This window comes from Fringilla coelebs (assembly GCF_963513975.1).
Source record: "Fringilla coelebs genome assembly, chromosome: 15".
In the NCBI taxonomy this organism is placed as follows: Eukaryota; Metazoa; Chordata; class Aves; order Passeriformes; family Fringillidae; genus Fringilla; species Fringilla coelebs.
The window spans coordinates 18,115,975-18,143,473 of record NC_140041.1 but is presented as its reverse complement, the minus strand read 5'-3'; the positions used below and the strand labels follow the sequence as shown (position 1 = coordinate 18,143,473).

The 27,499-nt window shown below is 55.9% G+C and overlaps 1 protein-coding gene across 3 annotated transcripts; it reads left to right on the top strand.

The window, feature by feature from the left end:
* Nucleotides 1-1,141: 1,141 nt before the first annotated feature.
* On the top strand, nt 1,142-21,688 carry FGF1 (fibroblast growth factor 1). 3 transcript variants are annotated; one of them, XR_014616514.1, is made up of 5 exons: nt 1,142-1,413; nt 16,699-16,876; nt 19,922-20,025; nt 20,671-21,087; nt 21,216-21,688. XR_014616514.1 is itself a non-coding variant. In XM_084215507.1 (4 exons), exons 2-4 carry the CDS (start codon nt 16,708-16,710, stop codon nt 20,863-20,865), a joined length of 468 nt encoding a protein of 155 aa, XP_084071633.1. In that variant the 5' UTR covers nt 1,142-1,413; nt 16,699-16,707; the 3' UTR covers nt 20,866-21,688. The 3 variants fall into 3 exon arrangements, 1 of the variants encoding a protein (XP_084071633.1); XR_014616515.1 differs by having other exon boundaries at nt 21,140-21,688; XM_084215507.1 differs by having other exon boundaries at nt 20,671-21,688.
* Nucleotides 21,689-27,499: the final 5,811 nt, after the last annotated feature.

Here is a 27,499-nt window from a genome sequence, read left to right as displayed (position 1 = left end):
CGTCTGTAGCACAGCTCTGGAATGACCCATTTCTCTGTAACCCAAATCACACCCACCTCTGACTGAAGTCTCACGTGGTGGGTCTGTCCTTCACCTGTCCCCTGCTGCCACGTGTCACCTGCCCCTGGTGTTGTGCAGTCAGTGCCGAGCCAGCTTCTCCCAAGTCTGGATTTCCCTGAGACTCATCACAGGGACCTTTAACGAGTTTTAGTCATGCAAAAACTCAATTTAGGCACCCACTCCTCCCACCACCCGCCGTGGAAGGGCACGGTGTGCCCGCAGTGACACGTGCACGTGGGGACAGCCAGATCCATGGATGTCACATCCCTGAGATCCGTGCTCTGCCCCACATCTGCACCCTCCGAGCCAGGCTGCCCCTCCCCAGTGCCCCACTGGGCCCTGTGACTTTCATTCACAGGGTCGAAAGACACAAATAGGATAAAAATGGTTATCCTGACAGCCCTGGGCGCCAGGATGTCCCCAGGGATGTCCTCAGAGGGGACCCCGGGGCAGGCAGGGGCAGGATGCCCACAGGATCCGGACTGCTGCACGTGGAGCGGAGGGGCCCGCAGAGCCCCCCTTGTCCCTTCCTGTGCCTGTCCTGCGCTGTCCCCTCCTGTCCCTCTCCTCCCGGCACCGGTGGCACCGCGGGCTGATGGCCGCGGTTCTCTCCCAGGCTGCTGCACGCTCCGAGCATATTTTTAATGTATTTATCTCCCGCCAGCTTCCTGCCAGGCTGGGCTGGGGGAAACGGGCACCAAGAGGCAAACGCTGCTGGGACACTGCGGGTCCGCAGCCGGGCCGGGGCCGGTGCCAGCCCGGGGATGTCGCGGGGCGGGGTGGCCGCGGGCCGGAGGGGGGACCGGGCCGGTGTGCTCGGCACAGCCGGGCTCCATCAGCCCTCCGAGCGCTGCCCAGGGCGGGAGGGCACAGAAAGGGCTCTGCAGCGGGCAGGGCTGGGGGCAGAGCTGGTGGCAGGGTTTGTCCCCGCGCCGCGGGCGGGCGGGCAGAGGTCCTGGGAGGGCCTCCGGGAAGGGGGAGGCTGGATTCAATCCTTGTCTTTCACCTGGGCTGGAGTCCAGCCCCAAAATAGCCGTCCAAAACCAAGATCACATGAGAGGAAAAAAATAGCAAGGCGAAGGATTATCCATCCATACTTCCTCGTCCTGCGCGGGTGCGGAGCCGGCGGCAGCGCCAGCCCCGGGGCCGCTGCGGCCGGGACCCGGCGCCTGTGCCCTGCCCGGCCCGGGGCAGCCGCGAGTGCTGCGGGCCCGGCTGTGCCCCCGGCAGGCGCTGCCCGGCTGCGGGAGGTGGAGCGAGGGGCAGGGTGACCCCGGCACTCCCTGCCCACCCCGGGCAGGTCCGCGGCGCTGCCTCCCGGGGCCCAGCCCTGCGCACCTCGAGCCTCCTCAGGTGAGTGCCTTCTGCAGCATCCTGCACTTCCCGCCCTGGCACAGCGTCACAGATTCCCGGGGGCTTTGCGATGCTTTCCCACAGGCTCTGCGGCGCGTTCCTGGTTCCTGAGCTCCGGGCCAAGCTCAGCAGCTCGCCCACGTGTGTGGTGCTGAGGAGCAGCTGGGTTTCCTCTCCTCTGCCCAGGCCCTGTCAGGAGCAGGACGGGGCTCTGCACCTCGGTGCTGTTCCAGCTCGTTCTGGGCTGAGCCGCGCCCGCCGAGTGCTCCCAGGATCATCGCTTCAGGAGGGGTGGAACCAAAGCAGGACTGGAGCATCTGGAGGGTCTCACTCTAAACGTGCGGGAAGTTTTGTTTAAGTCATCTCTGCTGTGGGACCGTGGTTTGGGGGATGAGGAGGCACCAGCACAGCACGGCTGGGGCTCAGCTGCCCTCACAGGCCCTGCCTGTGCGTGGGGCCAGGCAGGGGAGCACCTGCAGCTTCCTCGGGGCTCCGTGGGTAATTACTCACTGTGCTTCCCAACAGCCCCGGGAGCTGGTACTGATGGCACTCGGAGCCCAGGGGGCTGGTGGGCGTGAGGTGAGCGGGTTCCTTACCACAGGCAGGGACAGGAGAGGAACTGCAGCAGCAGCACCCATCAAATCCATCCCGAGAGCCTGAGAAATAGCACAGACACCTGCTGCAGGTGCTGCTGGCACTGCCCAGGCAGGACTGGACTGGAGAGGGCAGGGGAGAGGCAGAGCTGCTGCCAAGGCAGCCCCCATCCCTGAACAGGCCCCATTCCTGCAGTGTTCCCCACTTCCACTCTGTCTCCCAGCCCTGCAGTGCCCTCAGCCCCGCAGTGTTCCCCATCTCCATTCTGTCCCCACCCCTGCAGTATCCTCATCCCTGAAGTGTCTCCATCCCTCTGGCTCTCGGGGCAGGGCCCGGGGCCACTGCAGCACGGTCAGTGCCTGGGTTTTGGCCGAGCCTCCTCTCCCTCGTGCCCGGCGCAGATCCCGCTGCCCAAGTCCGTGTTTGCTCTGTGTCTGCGTCGCTCTGGCTCTTGGCTCCATCCCGGGGCCATCAGCCCTCGGGACAGGCAGAAAGGACACAAATTTGGCAGGACACCATCTGCAAAGCACCGCACCAGGGCTGCTGAGTGCAAGAGGGCAAGGGCAGCCGGGCAAGTAGGGAGAGCTGGACTGCAGGGAGGGGGCAGCCCCCGGCAGCTCCGAAACAAGGGGGTGTTCCCTTGAGGGAGAAAATGAACCAGCGTTTCCTAATGTTCCCCACGTCCTCACAATCCCCATGCCTTTAGTCTAGGAGAGCCTGAGGCAAAGCCAGGCCTGCTCCTCTGTTAGATTCAGGAATGTTTGGTTATACCTATTTTTTATTTTCTGAAAAAGCAAGATGAAATCTTGGGCGGGATTATTAAAAATAAAGGGTGAGGAAAAAGTATACTGCTATGTCCGAAAAGCTCGGGATCCACCTGCGCTGTGGGGAGCGCTCGGAGCTGTCCCCAGCAGGCGCTGGTAACCACGGTCAGCTCGGGAATGTTTTATCCAAACGTCTGGGCTGCGGGCATTTCCAGCCCGGAATGCCTGTCCAAACACGCTGGCTCCACGTGAGCCGCGACTAAAAGCCTATTCTGAGCGAGCTTTAGATAACGCAGCCTAAACATCACCACATCAAAGGGCTCGTGGAGCCCGGCCAAGCGCTGAAATCATCGCTCGGGCTCCGCCAGTGCTTCATTAGCGCTTCATTAGAGCTTCATTAGCGCTGCGGCAGCGACCTCGCACCGCCGCACCCCAACCTGCACCCACCCCGTGAGCCCCGAGCCCACCCTGGCACCCCCCGAGCCCCGAGCCCACCCTGGCACCCCCCGAGCCCCGAGCCCACCCGTGGCCCCAGCAAGGGCAGAGCCCCGGCACAGCCCCCCCGGCAGAGCCAGCGCGGCCACCGGGCTCCAGCGCCGTCCCCGGGGACGCGGAGCTGCATTTTATCCGGCTGACAGCGCTCCCGAACACTTCGGCTTTTAAGGCCAAGCTCCGCCGGTGCCAGCGGAACGCAGCCGTGCCCGGCATAGCCCCGTGGCTGCCCCGGCCCCTTCTCGGCAGCTGCCCCCGGGGACGGCAGGGACCCCCAAGGGGATGGCAGGGACCACTCTAGGGATGGCAGTGACCCCCAAGGGGATGGCAGGGACCACTCTAGGGATGGCAGGGACCCCCAAGTGGAGGGCAGGGACCCCCCCGGGGAGGGCCAGGACCCCGTCCCGGGTGCCCGGGGCGCTCGGGGCTGACTGGGGTGAGGGAGGTCAGCGCCTTCCCGGAGGGCACTGAGACACCCAGAGCCGCAGGAATGTCCTGGGCGGCAGGGAAGGGAAACGCGAGGGACAGGAAGGCCGATCTGCTCCGGCTCCGGGGGAGGGGGGTTTGCCCGCTGCTGCTGCCCGGGGCTCTGCCGCAGCCGCCGCCCACTGCGCTGCCCGGGCAGTGCGGCAGGTGCCCGGCCCCGCTGGCGGCTGGATGTGATCAGCCTCCCCCTTCCCCCCCCGCATCCTCCCGCCGCTCCCCCGCCCCGAGGCAGCTCCTCCTCATCCTCACCATCCCCGCTCGCTCCCTTCCATCCCGGTTCTCCCCGCGCACTCGGGAGCCGCCGCCGGGAGCGCCGCGCAGCCGCCGGTAGGTGCGGGGCGGGGGGCGGCGGGACCGCACCGGGCCGGGGGCTGAGCCCCCCTGACGGCCCCACGGAGCCCCGCGGGATGCTCACACACACCCCAGGGCACGGATTGCCGCCGGAGGCTCTGGGAGCCCCCGGGATGCCCTGGGGATGCTCTGCCAGCCCCACACATCTCCGCGGCGGGCTCAGGGCAGAGGGAGGCTCCGACGTGCAGGGTCGGGCTGGGATGTGGTGAGGCAGCAGGTCCCTTCCCCAGGGACAGCTTTAGGGTGGCAGCGTGATGCTCCCCCCAGCTGGGACAAACTCCCCCCAAACCCTGAAGTTGCCCCCAAATCCTGGGAGGGAGAAGTGGCTCAGTGATGGGAGCATCATTCCAAATGACAATCTCCAAATTATTGCAAATTCACCTGGAGCTCTGGGTAGAAGCAGAACCCCAGATCAGAATTTGAATAGAAATATACTAAAACCCAAATATTTAAAATGGCAAAATGCAATATTTGGACCATTAAAAAAAAAAAAACCAAACCAAACAAACTAAAAAAAACCCAATCAGACAGAACAACAAACAGGAAGGAAAATTGTTGCAGTGACACAGCACTATAAATGGTTCATTTTTGACACAAAATAAATAAATCACAGAACCATAGAATGGTTTGGGGAAGCCACAGCTTCTCTGGGCAGTAAAGTATGATTAGGGATGCCCCATCCCTGGAGGGGCCCAAGGCCAGGTTGGACAGGAGATTAAGCAACCTGGGATGGTGGAAGGCATCCCTGCCATGGCAGGGGATGGAACTTCCAACCCAAACCATCCTGTGATGATTCTATGATTTATGGCTGAAGTAACACCACAGGGATTATCCTGATGGGCCTGACAGCCAAAACTCCTCATCACAGCATGCTCTGAGCTGTGAGCTGCTCTCAGCCAAACCAAAGATGCCAAACACAAATTTCTGCAGGCTCAAATCTCCCCGGCTGGGGGTGCAGGTGTCAGGCTGAGACTCTGCGTGGCCCCAGGGCCAAATGTCCCCAGTGCCCCCTTCCCTTGCCAGCACCTGCAGCCTCCTGGCTCCTTTGGGCCATTTAGCAAAGGTGAAACCCCTGACAGGGCAGCAACAGCTCCCTGTCCCTGTCCCCACCGTGCTGGGGCCCTGGGCGCTGTGGGGCTTTGGCTCATCTGGTTGGGAGTCAGGGCAAGGAGCCAGAGCCAGCTGCATCAGGAGCTGCCTCAGCTGGGAGGAAGATCAAGGTCTCAGCAGTGGGAGGAAGGCCAAAGTCATTTCGGGAGCTCGGGAGGAAGAGTTGATCCCCTGAGCTGGGGCGGAGCCGGAGGAAAGTTTATCCAAAGGGCTTGCAGAGCTGTGGGTCTGGCTGGAGCCCTTGGCAGAGCCCAGCTCTGTCCAGCCCAAACCCCAAGTGTGTGTTCCTGTGAGCCCAGGCAGGGGGAAGCTGGGCTGGCCCGGTGTGCAGGGAGAACAATTGGACATTGTGCTCCCTTATCACGGCGGAGCCCTGTCCTGCCTGAGGAACCCATTAAACTTTAGACCCCTCTTTGGGCAGCCCTTCCCGTACGTCTCATGTGCCTCTTCAGCCTCCCACCCCTTCTCACCCTCCACTTTTTTTGTCTCTACTTTTCTTTTGGCCTCCCACTTTATTTTGGCCTCCTGCCCTTTTCAGCCTCTGCATTTCTTTCCCCCTCCCACACTTTCTTGGCCCTCTACCCTTATGCAGCCTCTGTTTTTTCTGTCCTTGTTTTTATTTCTGATCAACCTTTTTTTTCTCTTGCACTCCTTAGCCTTTACTTTTTTCCCTCCCCAACCTTGTGACTTCAATTCCTTGTGGCTCCTCCTTCTCACCTTTAGCCTCCATTTCTCTTTCAGCCTTCCTTGCTTATTCCATCTCCATTTTTATTTTTTGCCCCTTCTTTATTGCCCTCAAAACACATTAGCATTTGCACTGGATCTTACAAACCCTTTTAGTAAATATTCCCTGAAAATAAATGTATATTCTAGGGAGGTAAAGGCTGCCCTGACCTGCCTCGGGTACCAGCATTTCTCCCTCCTGGGCACAGCAGGCACTGACTCATGGCTGGGGCATTTTTAGGAATTCTGTGCACATTGTCTGTCAGTGCAGATCTATTGGGGATTATCGTGGGGGTTGGGTCTGGCTGGGTCTGTCTTTCAAAGAGAAACCTCACATTAGAAATCTTTTGCAGAAGGATTTGTTGAATACCAGTTCAGGGAGAGACAATGGCTCTGTCATGGTCTCTGCTGGATGCAGGAATCCTCCCTCTCCCCCGTGTTTGAAAGGTGCCTGGCTCAGTCTTCAGTTCCTGTTTCTTCCCTTGTTTCCAACACTGGAACCTGTTGGTTTAAAGCTGTTGGAGCACCAAAGCAGAGGCCAGGGCCGTGCAGAGCAGCTGCAGCAGCAATCAGCGACTTGCAGGGTTTATATTCCCAAAACCTGTCAGTGTTTAACAGGGGAGGTGGGACTGCCCACCAAGGGAAGGGCACTTGTGCCTCGTGCCTGGATTCCAGGCAGCTCTGGCCTCCAGCCCTGAGGAGGCAGAGACAGTCTGCACCTGGCATCTGCAGTGACAAAACTGTCTGCCACAGCTCCTGCTTTTCCCTCTAAAACCTTGAATAACAAAAGTGCTTCATTTCCATCTGGTGGAGGTGGCAGAGAAAGGCTGAGACAGACTCTCGCCGTGCCAAGGTCAATATTTAGGGATTCCCTTCAAGAACAGCTAATACACAGCCAGTGCTAAATAAAGTTCTAGTAACCTCAGCACAGCATCATTAACATGCACCCATGGTCCAGCTTAAAGCTTGACCTCTGTTTAATTAGACAACAAACCCCATTCTGCTGGGTCTGAACTCAGGAGTGAGCTCAGGAGAACCCCTCAGAGCGAGCTCAGAAGGGCCCTTTTCCCTTCTGTTTGTGCTTTCCTACCCCCAGACTCTCTCCCTTGCCCAGGGAAAGCACCAGGCTGAAAGGGCTGCTGGGGAGAGGACCGAGCTGGGATCCCACAGGCAGATTCCCAAGCCCACAGCACCAAAGCCTGGCAGCTGTCCCTGAGGGCAGAAAAGTTTCACAGGCTGTGGGAGCCGGGCTGGCTGCTGTGCCCAGGTACCACTGACTCACGGCACGGCATCTAAAACCCTTCTGTCCCCTTCAGACTCCTTTTGGGAGTGGTGTTGTCTGCCCTGAGCCATCCTCCCAAGGACTTGCCCACTGCCCACAGCAGTCTGGACACACAGTTCATCCATGACTCACGGCCCACTGGTGCTCACAAAGTCTGTTCTTGCTCCTGGCTCTTAATTTAGACCTGGGTGTCAGCCTTGAGCTCAGATCTTTCCTTCCCACAGCGCCAGGGCTGGTAAATCTGCCTGTCCCACCTGCAGACCAGCCTTGCCACTCTCACCTGTGCAGGGACCCTGTTTGTGCCGAATCACAGAACCCAAGAGCTGTGTAGTTTAGAAAACCCCTCTCAAATCGAGTCCAGCCATTCCCCCAGCACTGCCAAGGCCACCAGTAACCCATGTCCCCAAGTGCCACATCCACACGTCTGTTACAGCCCTCCAAGGTGGAGCCAGCCTGGCAGTGGCCCCTGTGTGGGGCACAGTTGCCCACCCTGATGGTCCCAGGGGGCATTCCCAGCCCAGGGGCTCAGGCAGGCAGCTCCCCCAGCTGCACACTGGGATTTCCTGCCCTGTGCTCAGGAACAGGAGCCTGAGGAGAGGTTTTCCTCCTGCTGTCCCATCCTTGCTCCGGGGCAGACAGGAGGGGGAGATCTTCACCATGACAAACCCTGCTCTGTGCATCCCGAGGTGAACTCCAGATCATCCCAGGCACTCTCTGCACACTGCAAACCCCCTGGAAAGGTGCTGATCAGGGAGCTCAGTGCCAGACAACCCGTCTGCTGCCCACCCCTGTCCCTGGCACACTCTGCCCAGGACAGTCCCCGTGGGCACAGGGAGATCCTGCATCCCTGTGCCAGCCAAACAGGACATGCTGCACCCTGTCCCCTCCATGCACTGCCAAACCCCCAGGCCTGGCACAGGGCCACTCCAGTATCCATGACTGGCAGACCCCAAGGCTGCCCTGCTTTCCCCCACCCCAGTTATGTTTTCCTCAGAGAGGTTCCTTGCTTCTCCCAGAGAGATCCATCCTTATTTCTCCAGCAGCTGCACCCACAGGACATGTGGGTGTTGTACACAAAACCACCCCAATGTGTATTTCTTCCACTGGCATTTCCACCTCCCTTTATACTTGATTCTCTATTGAAGGTCAAATCTGGGACAGAAAACACAAGTGTTTAACACCAAGTAAAACACCCTCCCTTCCCCTTCCTCAGTATTCCCATTGCTGCAGGGTGTTCACAAAAGCTTCCACTTGATGGGCAGTTACTGGCTGCCAGACTCCAAATGGGGATTGTGGAGCTCACACCTCCCTGCTGGGGATGTGATCCTCCCCAAACCACGGGGGATGCTCACTGACTCCTGGATCCCAGTGCAGGGCTGAACGTGCAGCTCACGAGTAAGGAAGGTAAAATCCCACTGGGGTCCTGTTTGTGGCACTGCCAGCCGGGCAGGGGGCACAGCAGCTGCTGATCCACACACTCTGCCTGGTAGTCCCAACATTTTTGGTTTAGTGTGGGGTTTTTTTACACTTAGATAACCCAGGGCATCTTTCTGTCTTTATTATCACAAGCATCACAGCAGAGCAGCTGTGGCTGCCCCTGGATCCTGGCAGTGTCCAAGGCTGGGCTGGACACTGGGGCTGGGAGCAGCCTGGGACAGTGGGAGGTGTCCCTGCCATGGCAGGGGTGAGACTGGATGAGTTTTAAGGTCCCTTCCAACCCAGACCATCCTGTGATTCCATGATCCTTGGCTGCATCCCCGTGGGCCAGCCTGGCCCCAGAGCAGCTGTGGAAACACGGGCACAGCAAAGGCTGCGGTGTCTCTGAACTCCCACTCGGGAGCTGCAAATAGCCAGCGTGGGTGAAACCTCAGGGGCAGAGCTGCAGCAGGTTGTTAAAATTGCAGCCTTCTGTCCTGCACTGCACCCTTTGTGGTGCTTTGTTGTTTACAGAGATGAGAAGGGGCAGAGGAGCACCCAAAACACATCCCCTTCCCTCGGAGGGCTCTGTAATGGAAAGCCAAGGCAGGGCTCTGTTTTCCTTGGAGCACTGTGGCTGCACTGCCTGCTCCTGCTGCTGTCACACAACCTGTGGTCACATTTGTCACAGCAAGGGCCAAACAGGTGCTGCCCAGCTCTGCAGGGACACAGGTGTGCCCCTGTCTGGGACAGCAGGAGCAGACCTAGGGCTGTGCCTTCCACAGGCTCTGGCAGGTCCCAGGGGGTGACTCAGGCTCCTTCCTGGGCCAGAGCTGAGGGTGACACACAGAGAGCTCAGTGTCCATGGCCTCCAGAGCCACCCACTGCCACAAGTGGGAATTCCTCCATCTGTGCCTGAAGAACACAGGCATCAGTGACCTGTCCGTCCCTTCAGACCACAGAGGTGGAGATGCACAGTTGCTCTCCTTAGTTTACTCCAGTGACTACTCAGCCACACTAATTCCAGTTTTTTTGCTGACCCACTCATCTCCATTTAACAAGATTCAGCCCTGAGCTTGCCTTGCTCTGATCTTATATCTGAAACACTCCTTGCCCACTCCTACATGCTGCAGCTTTTCACTGGAAGGCATTTTCTCCAGTCCCAAAGTCATGCAGATAAGAAAATTATTATTTATTGGAGGATTTTCCTGGTAATAGCCATTATTAACTCGAGCTTTTATCACACTGTTATTGAGCAACAGCTTAAGCTCCTTACTCAGGCAGCTTGGAGGAAAGAAACTCAGGGGTACTAGAGACTGAATTTAAAATGAGACATTGGGCAACAGAATTAAGAACAGGATTCTTCCAGCCAGGCTTACTTAGATGTTAAAAAGAGCAGCTGTATAGCCCTTACACAAACACTGCAGGATGAACACCATGAACTGCCTGCACATTTTCGCAGTAAATCACTGCTGAGCCTATGGTGAGCCCAGAAACCCAAGTGATTTTCCTTGGAACAGCCCAGAGCGAGGCTGAGCTGGAGGAAGTTGGATTTCTGAGCGATGATATGTCTACTGATGGTTAACCATCAGGATGGATGTGGGCTTTCACTTGGCCTGGAGACGAAACCCTCGATTCCAGCATCCTCTGCTTCTCTGGGGAAGGACAGGGTACAAAGGCTGAACCCAAACTCAAATCCCAGTTTTGAAGCTGGAGCCAACCCTGGCTGGGCTTGGCCACCCTTCAGAGGGCCAGCTGCAGGAAGTGCAGCCTGACACCGTGTGAGCATTCCTGCTCTTCACTCCCAGTTCCAGCCCTGAGCATCGGCAGCAGCCTGGGAGGAGCTGGGCCCCTCTGAGCGCCGAGGGTGGCAGAGGGCGGCCAGGACAGAGGGACAGGCACGTACCTGAACAGGGCTCAGCAGAGGGGTGGCACTGCAGGGCTCACAGGGGCCATGGTGCAACAGGAGAGCCAGGCCACCGCTGGGATTAACGGCACAGAGGGAACTTCTGGGGCTGGAGTTTGTCATTCGGCACCGTCCGTCCGTCTGTCCGTGGGTGTGGGGGCAGCCACACCTGCAGCGCCAGCCCAGACAGCCACAGCCAGGCTCTGTGGTCTGGCTCTGTGTCCTGCACGGACAGCGGGGGTGGCAGGCGGGGCACGGGGACAGCGGAGAGGTCACTGCAGTGTCACAGCAGGAACCGGCTGGGACCCGCTGCAGGGCCCCCCCTCTGGGGCTGCTGAGAGGAGCCAAGGGCACACGGAGTGCCCCCTGCCCCCGGGGCATTCCCGCAGCATCACAGAGCACTCCAGCCAATACCTGATCAGCTGCATCCACTCCCTCCCTGCCTTTCCCGGGAAGCCAAGCACAGGCAGACCAGGTGCCCACAGCCCTGCCCATAGCCCAGGTGGCAAACCCAAAACAAGGGTCCTGTGCGTGGTGCATCACCCCTGAGTCCTCGGCAGCACAGAGCCACCCTCCTCCTGGGGTGACTGGGGTGAGACTGGTGTCAGCGCAGCTCCCAGCCAGCCCCACGTGCTGGGAGGCAGCAAAGCACAGGAGCAGGGACTGTGCTTGGCACTGGCCTTGGCACAAGCCTGAGAGAGGGAAAGGGCACCTGGAAAGGGCAGACAGGACCTGCTGCGTCCAGGAGGGAAGGGGAAGCCCGGGGTGCTTGTGTTTCCTCTGCTGCAAAGCCCAGACGTGTCCCCTGGGAGCGGCACATCCTCGGCTGCAGGGGCTGAGCCTCGGTGATTCTCTGTCCAGGTGTTCTTCCCATCCAGCAGGTCCCGCACACCCGGCTTGCTCTGGGAGGGGGGCTCCAATCCAGGACAGGTACGGTGGGATCCGTGGGGTCTGTGTGTGCAGCCAGGGCTGCTCCTGCTCCTGTCCCTGCTCCGGGCCCAGACAGGACACAGGGACAAGGCTCTCCTGGCAAAGCTCCTGCTCTGGGGCTGCATTCGCTCCTGGGGCTGGAGCTGCAATTAAGTTAATCACCGGATGGCAGAGGGCCGTGGGTGGGAGGTAATTAGGAAGGGGAGGATGCCTTGGTTTTCCAGCCGGGGGGGAGGCTGCACTGGCTGTCCCAGCAGCTCAGAGCGCTGAAAAAGCCACACCTGGCTCCGGGGCAGGGATGGGGCTTCCCCTTGGGCATCCCGGAGGGCACAGGGCTGGGCTGGGTTAACCCTGTCCCTCCCGTGGTGCTGCTGTGTTGGCCATCAACCATGAGTGACACCCACTCAGGAAACTGCTAAAGTTTCAGCTTTACAGCCCCTCTGTTCTACCTGCCACAAATCCAGTGTGACTGAGTGGGATGGCTGTTTTCTAGTGGAGAGCAGGAGATGATGACAGCAGGCATTAGTTAAATTGATTTTTATGCTTTTGGTTGCACTTCACACAGCGTATTCCACTTGCAAAGGGTAAAACCTGGCTGATAAATACTTCATTAGGCAGTTAATCACATCACTAGAGATAAAATCACCTGGTCATAAACAAGCCTAGAAAAGAGCCAATGCATTCCACTGATACAGAGTGTTTTATTACATATTTATCATATGCTTTGCCTAATCATTTATTAAATCCTTCTAAGAGGAGGTACAGTCCAATGAATCCAAGCTGTGCCTTGCACTGCCAGCCCTCGGGAGGAGAGGCAGCCCTCGCAGGCTGCCCATGTTGATAACCCCAGACCCACCAAGCTGCTCCTGCAGCAGCCAGAGCATGAGGAAACCTCTGCCTGGCGTCTAATCCGCTCCTGGATGAGGAAATCCATCCCATGAAATGGTTCTCTAAAACTTACAATGAATAAAATCCCTGTTTATCTGAGAGATGTTTGCTCCACATGCCCAAGTCAATCTCAGATTGCCCCAAAACCCACAGGAACCCCTGGGAAAGGCAATTCAGAGCCTGAATTCCCTAAAAATATTCTACCTGTTCTGAGTGCTTTCCATTCCCACATGGAGTGTCTGAGCTGCCTGGGAAGTGACTGTTCTGCTCAGGTGGCTGCAGTCACAGTGGGAATGGGAAGGGAGCCCATCAGGAGGTGATGCTGTCTGATCCCAGCTGAGTCACACGTCCTGGAACAAACAGCATTTCTGCTTTAATGGAGAAAATAACACTTTCCAAAGTGAAACCAACTGGAGTGTTTCCACTGAACTCACCAGAGCCAGGTTCACGAGACACTGATCTCATTACCCAGAGCTGGACAAAACCTCAGGAGACTCGGGGGTTTAGCAGCTTCTCATCTCTCTGGAGCTCTCTGTGTGATCTCTAGCTGATCACCTAAATGACAATTGTGATTAGCTGCACTTTTCATCACAGTGGCCATGCAGAACATTTCTTTCCAACCTTACATAAAAGACTGTGTCCTAAACCAAAGACAATTTTGATGTATTTGGATCAATCCAATCTGGTGTTAACCCAGTAGGTGAGATACTTCTGTTTTCCTCCATGTAGTAGCCAGGTATTTCATACCCAAGACAAAAAGGCTCACCTTAGCTGGCTGCCTCTGGGTTGAGTCTTTGCTGGCCACTAAATCTGTGCCACAGGAGCCATTAAAAAAAAAAATACACAAAAATTCCTGGCAATTCTGACATGCAAAAAACTTTTGGACCATTGGGAATGCCCCACATTTCCATCAACACCACCTCTGTCATGCAAACAAGTGCTGTGTGGTGAAGTCTGCACAGCTCTAAGGCAGAGAGCAAAGGTCCCCCTCCCTCCCTCCCTCCCTCCCTGGCTCCCAGCATGTGCTGTTATTTCAGAGCTCACACGCCTGACATTGGCAGCACAACCAGCCCTCCATGCTCACAGTCAGATGCTCGCAGAGTTTGGGATTTCACATCAAAGCCACTGGTTTGGCCAGTGATAAAGTTTGGAACAAACCCCAAACTTCTCAGAATTTCGCAGCTATTCCAGCCCTGCACTGGGCTCCTCTCCCTCAGAGCTGTAGGGAGCAGCACAGCGCAGCCACCACGGCTCAGCAGGACCTGGATCAAATCAACATTCGGGTGTAACTCCCTTCTTAAGGCTTTTTTACCTTCAGAACTTAGTTCTGGTCCTTCGGGGTGCTGACATCTCCACCCAGGAGGAAGAGCTGGGTGCCCTCAGCTCCCCAGGGTGCGGATGGAGCTGGGGCTGTCCTGGGGCAGGTGGTCTGGCTGCAGCCCCCAGGGACCCCTCCTCCTGGGGGCTTTCTCTCAGGCAAGGCTGTGCACAGAGCTGGAGGAGAGAGGAGCCACAAGCACAGCTGCTTGTGGACAAACAGGTCACAATCCAGTCCTGGTGTCACCAGGGGGGTCAGAGCTCACAGCAGCCGTGCCCCTTACAGCCATCTCCTCTTGGAATATTTTCCTTTCTCCATGGGGCACCAAGTAACCACTGGAGTGTGGTGTCTCCCAGCTTTGCATATTTGAGAGAGCTTTCTGTTCTGCTTTCAGCTATTTAATAGCATTGTTGGGCTCCCACCCAAAGAAATAAGGCCCTTTATGTTGTCTTTGGTTCAGGTTCTCTTTCTCACTCGAGCTTTTTAATTCCCATAAAAACCTAACATGTTCCTGCCAAAAGTATAATGCTAGGGCCATGAGTGGTGGTGTTTGTAGAGGAACAGCTCCATGGCCATAAAGTCTGAGAACAGCAATAGTATTTAGCACAGGGAGACAAGGGGAGTGGAAAAGTGTTCATTGAGCTTTGCTGGGGCACTCGGGGCAGCTGGCAAGCACTGGAGTCCTCCTAAAAATAGCAGAAATAACCTTAGAAGAAATTAGTGATGATGAAGAAGCTGTTTCCAGTTGAGCTGCTCTGGTCAAGCTGTCAGGAGATGCCCTCAGACCTTGAGGTGACTGTGGGTAGAATCCAGGCTGCTCCTCACTCCTGGCTGCAGAGGTTGCTGAGATCCTGCTCAGAGCCCTTGGATCTGGGGTGTTTGCTTCTCAGTACCACCCATCATCAACCCAGGAGACTTCTGGGTGCCTTTTACCCTCAGATAAAGGTTCAAGAAAAGCTTTGGCTCTAGGAAATGACCCAGTGCTGCTGGTGTTGATTAAAGCTCAGTGGAGGAGCAGAGCCCTGTGTGCCACCCTGGGTGACCTGGGGCTTTTCCTTCAGAGAGAGCCTGGCAGTTGGCAAAGAAACGGGACTACTGCACTGTGGGGTCTGGAGAGAAAAAGAAATGTAGGGATCAGACACTCTACAAAATAACTTCACCTGACAATGGTGTTAAACGAAGGTTTTGAGTCTGTATTTGGCATCACCTGCTCATCCTGGGAAACAGCAGGAGCCACAGAGCTTCTGAGGCTGCATCTCCAAGCTGATGGCAATGGGTGGGGGCTGGGGGTTGTCACTCCAGAAAGCACTTCCCAAATCCCAGTCTGTGTCAAATGGGGCATCTGAGAGCCTGGGCTGGAGTCTGTGCTCGAAGCAGGGTTGGTGCAGTGGCTGGGGGTGCTCTCACCAGCAGCCACACTCTTCATCTCCAGGGATCCATCTTTTAGCAATCCAGCTTCCAGAGGTTTTTATTCTCTGCAGGCATCTGGGATCCATTTCCAGGAGTAATTTCCCCTTCTTGCAGCTGCTTTTGCAGATTATTTTAAATACTAAAGAGTTTAGAGCTGAGTGTTTGGAGATTCTCCGTGTATGTACATGTGTGTGAGCATGTGTGCTGCAGAGCTGCCACCCTCAGCATCTCCCAGGGCACTCCAAGCACCACAGCAAACCCACACAGTGTGGTACTGGCTCCATCCCAACGTACCAGTAGCACAACTCAGTCCTAAAGAGACATTTTTACAATCTATAAACACATATAAACACTGACTATAAAATATTTTCCATAATATAGCTGTGGGAATACATGACATTTAAAGCAACTTCCTGTATCTAGATTTATTCTGTGCCATGTCTTTTTCTGTTCATAAATTCACTTCTCTCCAAGCACTACAGAACTCTGTATATGAAAGACAGAATGAATCTGTGGGAGATTTTAAATGTAGTTTCTAGGCTAAAAACATGACTGTACCTGAAATATCCGTGGGACTCTGGCCCCCACCTGCAGCATCTCCTCATGTCTGTGATGGCACTTCTGTGACAGCACTTCTCACTTCTCAGCCTCCAACATCCACAGCATCTTTCTTTGACTGGTCTGGTGATGCCTTCAGGTTTTGGCACAGCATCTCCTTAAACGTGGATGGTGACCACAGCCTCCAGAAAATGAGGTTTCAGTACGATTTTTCATGAGATCAGCTTGCTGCCAGCCCCAGTGTCCACTCTGCCTCGGGCACTGCCAGGGATCTAGGGGCAGCCAGGGCCGAGGGCCCTGTGCCAGGGCATCGCCACCCTCACAGGGAAGGATTTCTTCCCAAATTCCCATCTGACCCTGCCCTTTGGCAGCGGAATTCCCCCTTATCTTGTCCTCCCAATCCTTGACCAAAGCCCCTCTCCAGCTCTCTTGGAGCCCCTTTGGGTGCTGAGATGCTGCTGTTTGACCCATGGCATATCCTGGACTCAAAATTCCCATTTCCAAATGCTGCTGATCAGTGTCTGGGTAAATCTCCTCAGCTCAGGCAGTGAAAGCTCCTGCCCATCTCCCACCACATCTAACGTGTGTCCTGACCTTTTCCATGCGTGTCCTGGGCAGGTGAGCTGCAGAGTGCCAAGAGATGAGCAATATTTACTACCTGACACGCAGTGGGTGTTGCAATTCCTGGTCATAATTGTGTTTGAGAGTTATAATAGCGCAGAGAGTTTTTTACCTGGGCTCCCTTCCCGCCTCCTGTGGGTTCCAATCAGACACCGGGTGTTTTTCAAACTGGTTTTCTGAGTGTGTAATTTTAGCACGTACGTCAATAGAAAGGAGAACAAAAACAGAACTCACCGTGATAAAATTAAAAGGACAGCGTCCCTCCTGCCCAGCCCCACCCAGCGAGGAGACAGCCCCCCGCGCCTCCCACGCCGGGGGAGCATCCCCTTGGCCGTGAATCACCCGCGGGACCCCCGGGCTCCCTCCCCCGTCCCTGCCTGCCTTTAAAGCCGGGCAGCAGCAGCGTGTGTCACCCCTGCTGTCACCTCCCTTGCAGCCCTGCGCCATGGCCGAGGGGGAGATCACCACCTTCAGCGCCCTGACCGAGAAGTTCAACCTGCCCCCGGGCAACTACAAGAAGCCCAAGCTGCTGTACTGCAGCAACGGGGGGCACTTCCTGCGCATCCTGCCCGACGGCACCGTGGATGGCACCAGGGACCGCAGCGACGAGCACAGTGAGCACACCGGGGGCTCGGGGGGTCCTTGGGCTCAGATTTCACCAGCTGGGGAGGGGCAGCTGGGGAAAACGGGATCTGGACGAGTTTGGTGTGACAGCACACCTGCCGGGGGCAAACACACCTCCAGGGGACAAACACACCTCCAGGGGACAAACACACATCCCAGGGGACAAACACACCCCCAGGGGACAAACACACATCCCAGGGGACAAACACACATCCCAGGGGACAAACACACCCACAGCTGGGACCCAGAGCAGGGGAGGTGTGAGATGTGTGCTGTCCAAGTGCAGATGTGAAGGACAGCAATAGACATCTCCAGTATGGAACCTGGCACTGGCTTCACCTCACGGCAGGCAGGCAGACACGGGGACACAGCAAAAACTCTTTGGAGGATTTTTTAACCTGCTGGACACACAGCAAAGCTCCTGCAGGGCTCTGTGGGCAGCGGGGCTGGGCTCTGCCCCTGCTCTTGGCAGCAGCCTCTGGGTTCATATCCTGAACATTTACTGGAATGGGACCAGGCCCTGCCAGGCTCCTATCTCACTAGAAGGAAGGGCTGGGAGGAGCCAAGCCAGCCTTACAAAGTGCTAAGAAAAGCGCTTTTATTTTCTTTAAACCACAAGCGCACATGTGGCTTCTCCCCCAAACTTAACCTTTCCTCTTGCTATTGTTGTGTTACTCACAGGCAGTTTAGAGCTGAGTTTTAATTACAAACACTGTCTCCCCAGCACGAGGCAGTGCTGGGGGATGGATGAAGATGAGCTCCCTGAGGCTGGATAAACACAGCATGCAGCTCCAGCCTTCAGGCAGAAATAAACCCAGCAACTAACCCTCAAACCCCTGGAAAGGCTGGATGATGACCCAAAGGATCTGCAAGAGACAGGACTGGGCTCACAGACTCACCAGGAGAGGTGGTATATGCTCAGGCAGTGTCTCTGCAGCATTTTCCAGAGGTTTTGCTGGAGTCAGAAGGAGAGGTCAGGCTCAAGATGGCATCTCCTGGGACATGGGGAGCCACCAAGACCACGAGCTCGCTCCTGTGCCTGGCCCGGGCTGTTGTCTCACAGCACGGATGCTGTCACACAGCCCAATCCTTTTCCCTCTGGAAAAGCAGATCCATCACCTTGGAGTGGTCCCAGGGCTGCACTGTGCCCTGGGCAGGCAGTGCAGGCAGCCCTGCCTCCCAGCACGCTCACACCTCCCTGGCTGCTGGCCCGGGGCCACATGTGTGCAAACCCCTGCCAGAAAGGAACCTCCTGTAAATGGTCTCATAAACTGGGATGCAGGAATACACTAATATTTACAGAGGAAACTCCTGGAAGGGCTGAGTGCCAGCAGAGCAGCCTTGGGGAGAGGCGCCCTGCTCTGAGCACCCACGCTCCTGCCCCTGCACCTGGAACACGATGGGGCCGCTCAGCATCATTCCCTGGCGTGCAAGAGGAGCAGCCCAGACCATGGGACACTGTGGGACACTGTCACCCAGCTGGGACAGGCACCTGCCAGCCCCAGGGAGGGACAGGGCACAGAACATCCAGGGCTCACTGGGAGGCCAGAGGGGACAGCAGCGTTCCAGCTGCACGGGTGCTCTGCAAACTGCCCACGTGCATTTAGTTCCAGACAAATGCCAAGAATTCTTATTATTCTCTCAAATGGCCTCAGAATCAGGCAGGACCTCCAAGAAGAGCAGAAGGAGACACTCTCTCTAAGCCTTTTTTGTCCAGCCCCACATGAGGATCCATTTCCCACATCCTTTATGTGGGCATTCCAAGCTCGCACCAAGGAATGGAAAGAAATCTTACCTGGACACTTCTCCAGGATGAAGCCCATGCTCATCTGTACAAAAAGTCTCCTTTTCCCTCTTTCATCCCATTACTTCATGGATGGAAATCTCTGTACAGGCCTGGAAGAGAACCTGAAAGAATTTAGTGCACAAGCTCCTTCCTCTGGACCCACCATTCTCACTCCCTCTATGGTCAAAAACCTCAACACCCCACTGGCAGCAGGAGGGAGCAGGAGGGTTTCTCATTCCCCTCTCTCAGGGACAATTTTTAGAACAGAATCATCATTTTCATCCCATTTGCCTCTTTTCTCCCTGGACTGCTCCTTGGCCAGGTCCCAGGTCTGCAGCACCTCAGGGAATGCAGGTGGGCTGGGGTTTTCCCAGTGCACATTCCCAGCCTAAACCAGGCATGCACAGGGGCCAAGCATTCCTGCAAACCTGCACCCACACTGCTTCCTAATTAACTATCATTTACTGAGCAGGAAATGGCAAAAATGAAGAATGTGGAGCATTACAGCAAAGATTTCACTGCAACGGGTGTTCCACCAGGCCAAGAGGTAACATTGCCTTTTACCTCAGCTAAATAAGGATAAATAAATTAAATATAAACAGGAAGGAAGGAGCTGGAGCCGAGACATCCGTTCATACTTCATTCCAAGCAACCTAAATATTGCTGTTATCAATCTTAGGGAAAGAAGCTGCCTACGAGATGGGAAGGATCACAGGGAAGAGCTGGAATTTGCAAGTCACTGTGACTGCAGCCACAGCCTTTTCTATTTCCCCGTTCTCCATCCCCAACACTCTGGACAAATCCAGCTGCAGCAGACGGCTGGGTGGGATGCTTTGGATCAGGGGGTTGCAGTGCAGGCATCTGCAGTCTGCCCATCCCTGGCCTAGCTCTCAAAATACTTCTTTGTATGTCACTCCTTAAGTGTCTTGTCAAACCACATGAGAAATTTGTAAATTAGAGCCAGAATTAAAACCCCAATCTCCTGTGTCCCATTCCGGCATCGTAACCAGAAGGCTGCCCTTCCTTTGATGTAAAATAAGGGAAAAATTGGTCTTTGGTTCCTAAAGGATGGCTGTGGGATTTCTTTGAAGAAGAGGGTACAAGGAGACACTTTTATTACACACTGTAGTGTTTCCTATAAACTCTTTATAAGCCAGACTTCAACAAAATACCCCACTAAACTTCCTGGCAGCTCTTTTTCCCCCCCTTTTCCGATTTTCCTTTCACTGTTGTTTTGCTTTTGCTGCAGTCCAGCTCCAGCTGAGTGCAGAGAGCGTGGGGGTGGTGCACATCAGGAGCACCCAGTCGGGGCAGTACCTGGCCATGGACACCAACGGGCTGCTCTACGGCTCGGTAGGTGGGGGATCCCCTGGGAGCAGCATGGACAGGGCTGCAGGCATCTCACAGCTGAGTAATGCAAACCACAGGCAGTAACTGGGCTCTGTTTGTGATTCTGGCAGCTGCACGGCCTCTCTGCATCTGGCTTTATTTTGGGGGGACATAAATAAATTAGCAAATAATGCCGTTTACTGCCCTGCCTCTGACAAATATTGTATTTTCTATCTGACAGTTGATAAATATTGTGTTCCATACCTGGAGCAGCAGCTGCTCCACAGTGTAGGTGTCCCTGCCCATGGCAAAGGGCTGGAGCTCAATGGTTTTTAAGGTCCCTTCCAACCCAGACTGTTCTGGTTCTGAGCTCTGAGCCTGCAGCTGCCACCACACAGCTCAGGGCCAGAGCAGGAGCCAGGGCCAGGAGCAGCCTATGGAGCACGGGGCTGATTAGTCAGTGCCAATTAAAATTCCCGGGTCAGACACCTTGCTACAGGAGTGGCCCAGGGGAGTAAATCAAGGCCACCTACCCCACAGTTTAAATAAGATGTGGATGTGGAAATCTCAGAGGCGGGTCTGAATGGCATCTTAGAGGGGAGAGCTGGGCTGGCATTGTCACGTCAGGAGCAACCCCGGCTCACTGTCCCTCCCCGGGCTCTCTTGCAGCAGTTACTGGGTGAGGAGTGTCTGTTCCTGGAAAGGCTCGAGGAGAACCATTACAACACCTATGTCTCCAAAATGCACGCGGACAAGAACTGGTTTGTGGGGCTGAAGAAGAACGGGAACAGCAAGCTGGGCCCGCGGACTCACTACGGCCAGAAGGCGATCCTCTTCCTGCCCCTGCCCGTCTCGGCCGACTGAGGCGCAGCCTGGAGCTCAGGGACGACCCCAAACCCCGAAACCCACCTGCTGCTGCCTCCTGGAGCTCAGCAGAGCTCCCAGCTTTAGGTCAAGGCTTTGCCAAATCTGCCAAAGCAGAGCCCCTTTGCTCTGCACCAAGCTTTGCAGAGATGAGGGGACGAGTCCTAACACCCTCCTGAGGTCCATGGGGGTCCATCTCCCCCTGCCCTCAGCTGTGTGCCTGTGTGTGCCATGACCCTTAGCCATGTGTGCCCATGTGTGCCATGACCCTCAGCTGTGTGTGCCATGACCCTCAGCCATGTGTGCCCATGTGTGCCATGACCCTCAGCTGTGTGTGCCATGACCCTCAGCCGTGTGTGCCATGACCCTTAGCCATGTGTGCCCATGTGTGCCATGACCCTCAGCCATGTGTCCCCATGTGTGCCATGACCCTCAGCCATGTGTCCCCATGTGTGCCATGACCACGCTGCAGCTCCCAGGCGCTGCCCTGGGCAGGCACCCAGAGATGTGCCCCAGGGTCACGCTGGTTCCCAGAGAAGTTCACACTTTGCGTCCCCAGGCATCCTAAGGCAAAGCCTCCCTGGCTGCTGTGTGTTAATGTACTTGTCCATCCAGGTGTGTAGCTTCTGACATGCCCTCGAGCAGTTCCAGATTGCACCATCAGTCCCGTTATCCAGGGCCAGCTGGGCATGCTAAGCTGAGCTAGGCAAAGCTCCAGCCTCAGACCTTATCTCCCTCACCACATCAATAGTGTGTATTTCATGCTAGTACCTGCCATATGTTATTTGTATTTATTTATTAAGTAAATATGTCTCTTCTACAAGCTGTTCCTGAGTCATTCCAGGCACCTTGAGGCTGTCCCAGTGAGGATGGGGCAGTGGCAGTGACTGGTGTGAGGGTGTGATGTACAACAGCAAGGGGCCGCACGAGGTGGCAGAGCATCACGCCCATTCCCAGAGGATTCCTCCCACTGCCTCCGTGTCTGGCCAAATGGGGCTCTAAAAACAGCACTGAGGCCCCTTGGTGGCTCTCAAATACCCTGAGAAGCTGAGTTTCTCCACAGCTGGCACAATGCAAATCTCCCAAGCAGCTCAAGAGCCACTCCTGCCAGGTCAGAATATCATCGGAGCAGCACGCTGCCATGCTCCGCCCAGAGCATCCACAACTCCCCTGGAAAACCTGTGCCAGGGCCTCACCACCCTCACAGGGAAGAATTTCTCTTTAATATCAAATCTAAATCTACCACCCTTCATCTTAAAGCATTTCCTCCTTGTCTGTCCTGCCATCAAGGACAGGGAGAAGACACAAACAAACCTGATCAGCCATCCCACACGGAGGAAGGAATAAAAGGCTGCCTTGCATATTTCTGCAGCAGCAATTAGCCGCTAATTGCTGTGCTTTACAATTGCTCTGCTAATTACTGCACTCCTGAACTTCTGCACTTGCTGCACAAACCTTCTCCCCAGCACTGATAGCATCTCTGTAATCCCAGGGCTGCCAGGCAAACAGGAGCTGGCACGGCAGTGGTGGAGCCATGGCTGGGAAGGAGCATGTGCCAGGTCCTTGCACCCTCCCTACGGCCCTTCAGAGCTGCTTCCCTCCCACCTGTGGGATGCACAAGGAAATAGAGGGGAAAGGAGGATTCTGCTAATCCTGCGGGTCCCAGCTGCTCCCCCTGGCCAAGAGAGGCACCCAGCCACTGCCTGGCTCGGCTGCTCTGGTGGGCACAGCGTGATATTGCCATGGCAAACACAAAGCTGGGCAAGACAGGGAGATGAGGACAGCCAACAACACCCACACTTCTTAAACACAGCAGTCACCTTCCCTGTGAGAGGCTGAGCTGTCACTCAAGTCAAAAAAGTGAATTAATGCATGAGCAGGAGATGCAGGTTTCTAATTAAACTGGAAAGTTGGACCGTGTAATGCTGGATTTAGCTGCGCTGTCTTGCAACACCTCATTAACCCGGGGCACTCTCTCGTTAGGCTGCTGCTGCTCCGAAACCGCCCCTGCAGGTACGGCTTGACACCCAGCTGGGGGAAAATGTCAACACCTGGTCTGAAAAATAATCCCCGGGGAAGCCACAGTAATTGCTTCAGACAGATGGACAAGCCAGCATTGCCCAGAGAAACCACGCTCACCTCGGGGTGTTTGTCCTTAGCGTGAGAGGCAAAAAAGGAGAATTATAAGATTTAATAAAATCATTACACGTGAATATCTTTCCCGGTAAGTGCTGCGAGCCCGAGTGTGCTGTGAGAGTGTTGCTGGACAGGGTCGGGCTGCATGGCGCAAACAGAAAATAAATAAACTCAGCCCGCCGGCTGAGCGCACGGGAACCGCGCGTCCCCTCCGGGATGCCCGGGAGGCACCGAGGAATAAAGACAATAAATAAACAGCCCCGAGGCTGCCACGGGAGCTGCCGGGACGCCCGGGAGGTGGCGGTGCCGAGGCGCCGGAGCTCGGGCAGCCGGGAGCGGGGAGCGGGCATCCCCGGCGCTGCCGCTGCCAGCGGGCGGACGCGGCCGCGCCAACATCTGGCTCAGCATCTGGAGCGCGAAGGGAGCGAGAGGAGCCGCAGCCCCGGACCGCGGAGCTGCCGCTGCCGCGCCCACCCCGGGAGCCCCGCGTGGGCCGGGGCTGCGGGACCCCGCGGGGACGAGAGAGGGGCAGCGGGGTCACGGTCACTCATCCCACAGCGCGGCCTCTCCTTCCTCTTCCTCTCACCCCGTGGCTGCTTCGCCCATGAGACAGAGCTCGGCCCCGGCCCCGAGAGCCAAACCAACCCGAAGAGGGAGCCGGAATGGTCTGTCATTAAAGTCTGGGAACTGTTGGGAATCCGAGCAAAAGGAAAGCTTGGGTTTCTGCTGCTTTCCTGTGGTTGGCACGTTGGGAAGGCTGCCGGAGGACACACGCAGGATGGGAGCTCTGGGACGCTGTGCTGGGCAGCATCGTCCCCTCGGAGGCTCCAGCAAGGACCCAGGGAGCCCCACAGCCCCGGCCCGGCCCCTGGTGATCCCATCCCTGCAGCTCTCCCTGGCACTGGGGTGTCCCCCCCTCCACACACCCTCCCCCAGCACCCTCCACTGCACCCCAGAGCAGTGGCCCAAGCTTATGCCAAACCATTTTGGGATGTCCTGACTGAGAGAGGCTCTTGGGACAGAACATCTATTCCCCTTTGTGCCCTGACTCCGCTTTTAGAGCCAGTATCTGAACAATTCCCGAGCCTAGCAGGGAGCCGGGGTAAACCTCTGTCCAGAGCAGCAGAACAGTGTAAATCTGTTCCTTAAAGAGGAGCGATTTCCATGAGGAAGGTCCCGTTGGGAAGAACGGAGGGATTTGCTGAGCAGAGCCTGCCAAACCCCTGCCTCACAGCATCACCACGGTTCTTGCAGGTTGGGCTCTCCATCAGCACGTGCAGCAATTTGTTCTGGCTAGTGAGGGCGGCTTGTGGCAAGTGCTAATCCCAGCTCGGGGGTCGAGCCCCTCAGGAGAGGGGAGAGGCCCCTCCTGGCAGCCCTGGCTCCTCCCCAGACGCTGAGCATCCAAAAGCAGCAGCTTTGTGTAATCCCCACACAAAGAGGTGGTCACTGCTAATGGGTTTACCTGCTTAATTCTCCCTGGCCCTTCCTGCCTCTCAGGGTTTTCCCTTCCCACTGGCTCGGTGCTGCAGGAAACTCTGCTTCCTACATTAAGCAGATTGTCTGCAGCAGGACAGGCAAATGCATTTATCCTGCAGAATTCCCCAGCTGTGACTCGGCGGCGTTTCCAGGATATGAATCCTCTGTCCCTCACATCCTTCCCTGCCCTGCTCCGGAGCCGAGCCACGACACGTTTATCAATCTATCACCCGAGGCACAGGGCATCTTCAGCCCCCTGGCTCCCAAAGCACTTCCCTGGGACCCTCTGCTGACAGCCCCAGCTGCCCAGAGGAGCCCTGATGCTCGTGGTGACCACCAAACCATCTCCCACCCGCTGCCAGGGCTCATCCCTGCCCAGCACAGCCCCACATCAGAGGGCCCTGGTGGTGGGTACACTTGGGACAAGCTCAAACACTCCCCACTGCCCCAAATTTACTGCTTTCTGCAGAAATTACCCCAACATGGGTTTCCTCTTCTTGCAGGAGGGAAGGTGGGAAGGACCTTCACACCCACACGTGCCACAAGAGCCAACCCCTGCAACGTGCCTCAATTAAAAATGGTTTCTAAGCTCAGACTAGGAAATGTTGGCCCAGTCTGGAGAGGATGGGCTCTATCACAGCACTGCTGTGCAGGACGCTGGGCAGGAAAATAATTTCCAGGCACAGCCATAGAAGTTACAGCTTGATAACTCAGGCTGCAAGGTTTGTGCTCCTTGGAGAGCACGGCCTCAAGCTCAGGTCCAACCCAGCTCTCCAAGGACAGCCCCAGCTCTCCAAAGCAAACCCAGGCACAGCTCAAAGCCATCAGAATCCAACTGCTGCTCACTCGAGCCATCACATCCCCCCTGTCACTGAGCATGGAAATTCAATATGTGGGAAGAACTTGCAACAAAAAAATGAAATTCTGTTTATTTTCTTAGCAGGAGTTTGGCCTAAACCCTTCACTTTTGGAAAGAGAGTCAGTGACTCTGTCACTTCTTTTTTTACCCTCCTTTAATTACTTTCTAACCTAAATGAGAACCAAGAGGAAGGCTTGGGGCACTATCACATCATTGTTGGCCAGATGTACCCTGGCCAAAAATGTGATTCCAAAATGAGACAGAGCGCAATGAATTATAACTAAAGCACTGTTGTACCAATTTTCCTCAGAATCTGGACAAGTTCTTCCCCCAACACAAAATAATATTTTTTTTCTAGCCAAGCAACCTGTGTAAGAAAGAGCTTGGTAAGGGCATGCCTGAGGATGTCAGCTGTCACTGCAGATGCTTTGTCCAAAGGAAAAGGCACAGGGACACTGTGCATCAGCTTGAGCTCCACCAGCACTGTGAGGAAACCCCCAGCCCCGCTGCTGTGCTGGGGAACAGCTCCTTCACTGGGCAGTGTAGCTTTCTGTGTGCACCACAGAGTTTACATTGTGTTAAGCCCATCCAGACACGGAACCATTTCCTCCTCCCCAGCACTGCCATGCTGCTAAGCCCCAGTGATTAACACTGCTCCACCAAGGAGCAGAGAGGTCCCCACGGCTCCTAAACGCCCTCTGCTCCCCCAGCCTGCTCTGGGCTGGGTTTCTGGAACAGATCTTCCTCCCTCCTAACGCTTGGGATGCATTAATTCATTCTGTGCCCATGGGATGGGTGTCAGCACGCACAGAGCAGCTCCATGGTCTGTCCTGCTCCCCCAGCCAGGAGTGGCTCCATTCTGTTCCTCCAAACCCTTCAAACCCACCTCTTCTCCTTCCTCACTGAAATGCAGGCTTATATATTTTTTTTTTCAGTAAAATCCAATTTCTGTTGTCCCTCACAGCTCTCTCAGGGTGCTGCCACATTCCCAGGTCCTGCTGTCCTGCACTGCCACAGCTCCAGCCCTGCTGCTGCCCGCCCATCTCCCAGCTCCCCAGCCTCTGTACCCAGCCAGAAATGACACCCCACAGAAGAGTTAAACCCGCCTGGAGAGTGGCTCCTGCCCCACTTTGCTGCCTGAACACCGTCCAAAAGCAATTCCACAGCACAATAACCACGCTCAGGAGCGCTGAGGTTCCGCAGGGACAGACAGACAGCAGCAGCATCCCCCCCGTTGTCTCCAGGATTTTTCCCTAAGGTCATTTCCATTCCTTTTGGGGTTTTCTTGACAGTCTGGGCTGTCCCCCCTGGCAGGCTGTGCTGCCTGGCCCTGTCCCCACACAGTCCTTGTCCCCTCAGGGCACAGGGACCCCAAGGAAGCCAACACAAACTGCCACCGGGACGCCACGCGTCACACTGACAAATCTCCTAATAAGTGTTGAAAATAAGAATAAAAGAAGAAATAAAAGGAGCCAGAGGAAGGAATCTGCTCGGGGAACAGCTCCATGTGGGCTTGGCACCGGGGCGCTCACCACATCAGCGCCGAGGGGACGATGGGTCCTGGCCAGAGGAGCTGCTGGCCCCGGCCCCGCAGGGATTCGGCCACTTCAAACGCTGGGGCTGCAGGAATTCTCTGCTGAAAAGGGGCCACACAGCCAGGGATTCCTGAAAAAAGAAAATAGCTGGGTGCTTCCCTCGCTTCCCTGCCCTGGCCAGGCTGGGGAGGGTCCCCAGCAGCAGGAGCTGGGGGCTGTGGGCAGCACCACCTCAGGTCTCTGTGCTTTATTTATCCCATGTGTTTATTTTCTATACAGTTTGTCCTGAAATATGGCAGTTTGGGCTTTCGAGGCTTTCCTATCCACTGGGGTAAACCCCACATGTGGGATGACAAAGAGATGGAATCAGCCAGGGCTGATTCTGTGCTCTGGCTCCTGCCAGCTCCACAGAGGCTCTGTGGGCTTTGGGGGTTTTTGTTTCTTGGCCCTTTTTTTGCTTTTTTTCCCCTCTTTTTTTTTCAACTGAACTTGTGCTTTTAACGCTTCCTAGCTTAATATTTTCAAAAGTTAGAAATAGGAAAAAACAAAAAGCTCCACTGATAACAACATTTCCAGGTTGTCATGAAAATAAGAGAATCTCTCAGGATGCTGTGGGTGATTGCTG

Bases quoted from the DNA above. Each gene is read 5' to 3' on its own strand.
- FGF1 (XM_084215507.1), top strand. From the start codon at position 16,708: ATGGCCGAGGGGGAGATCACCACCTTCAGCGCCCTGACCGAGAAGTTC. The intron at 16,877-19,921 runs GTGAGCACACCG...CTTTTGCTGCAG, and splicing joins GGACCGCAGCGACGAGCACA to TCCAGCTCCAGCTGAGTGCA. The intron at 20,026-20,670 runs GTAGGTGGGGGA...GCTCTCTTGCAG, and splicing joins ACGGGCTGCTCTACGGCTCG to CAGTTACTGGGTGAGGAGTG.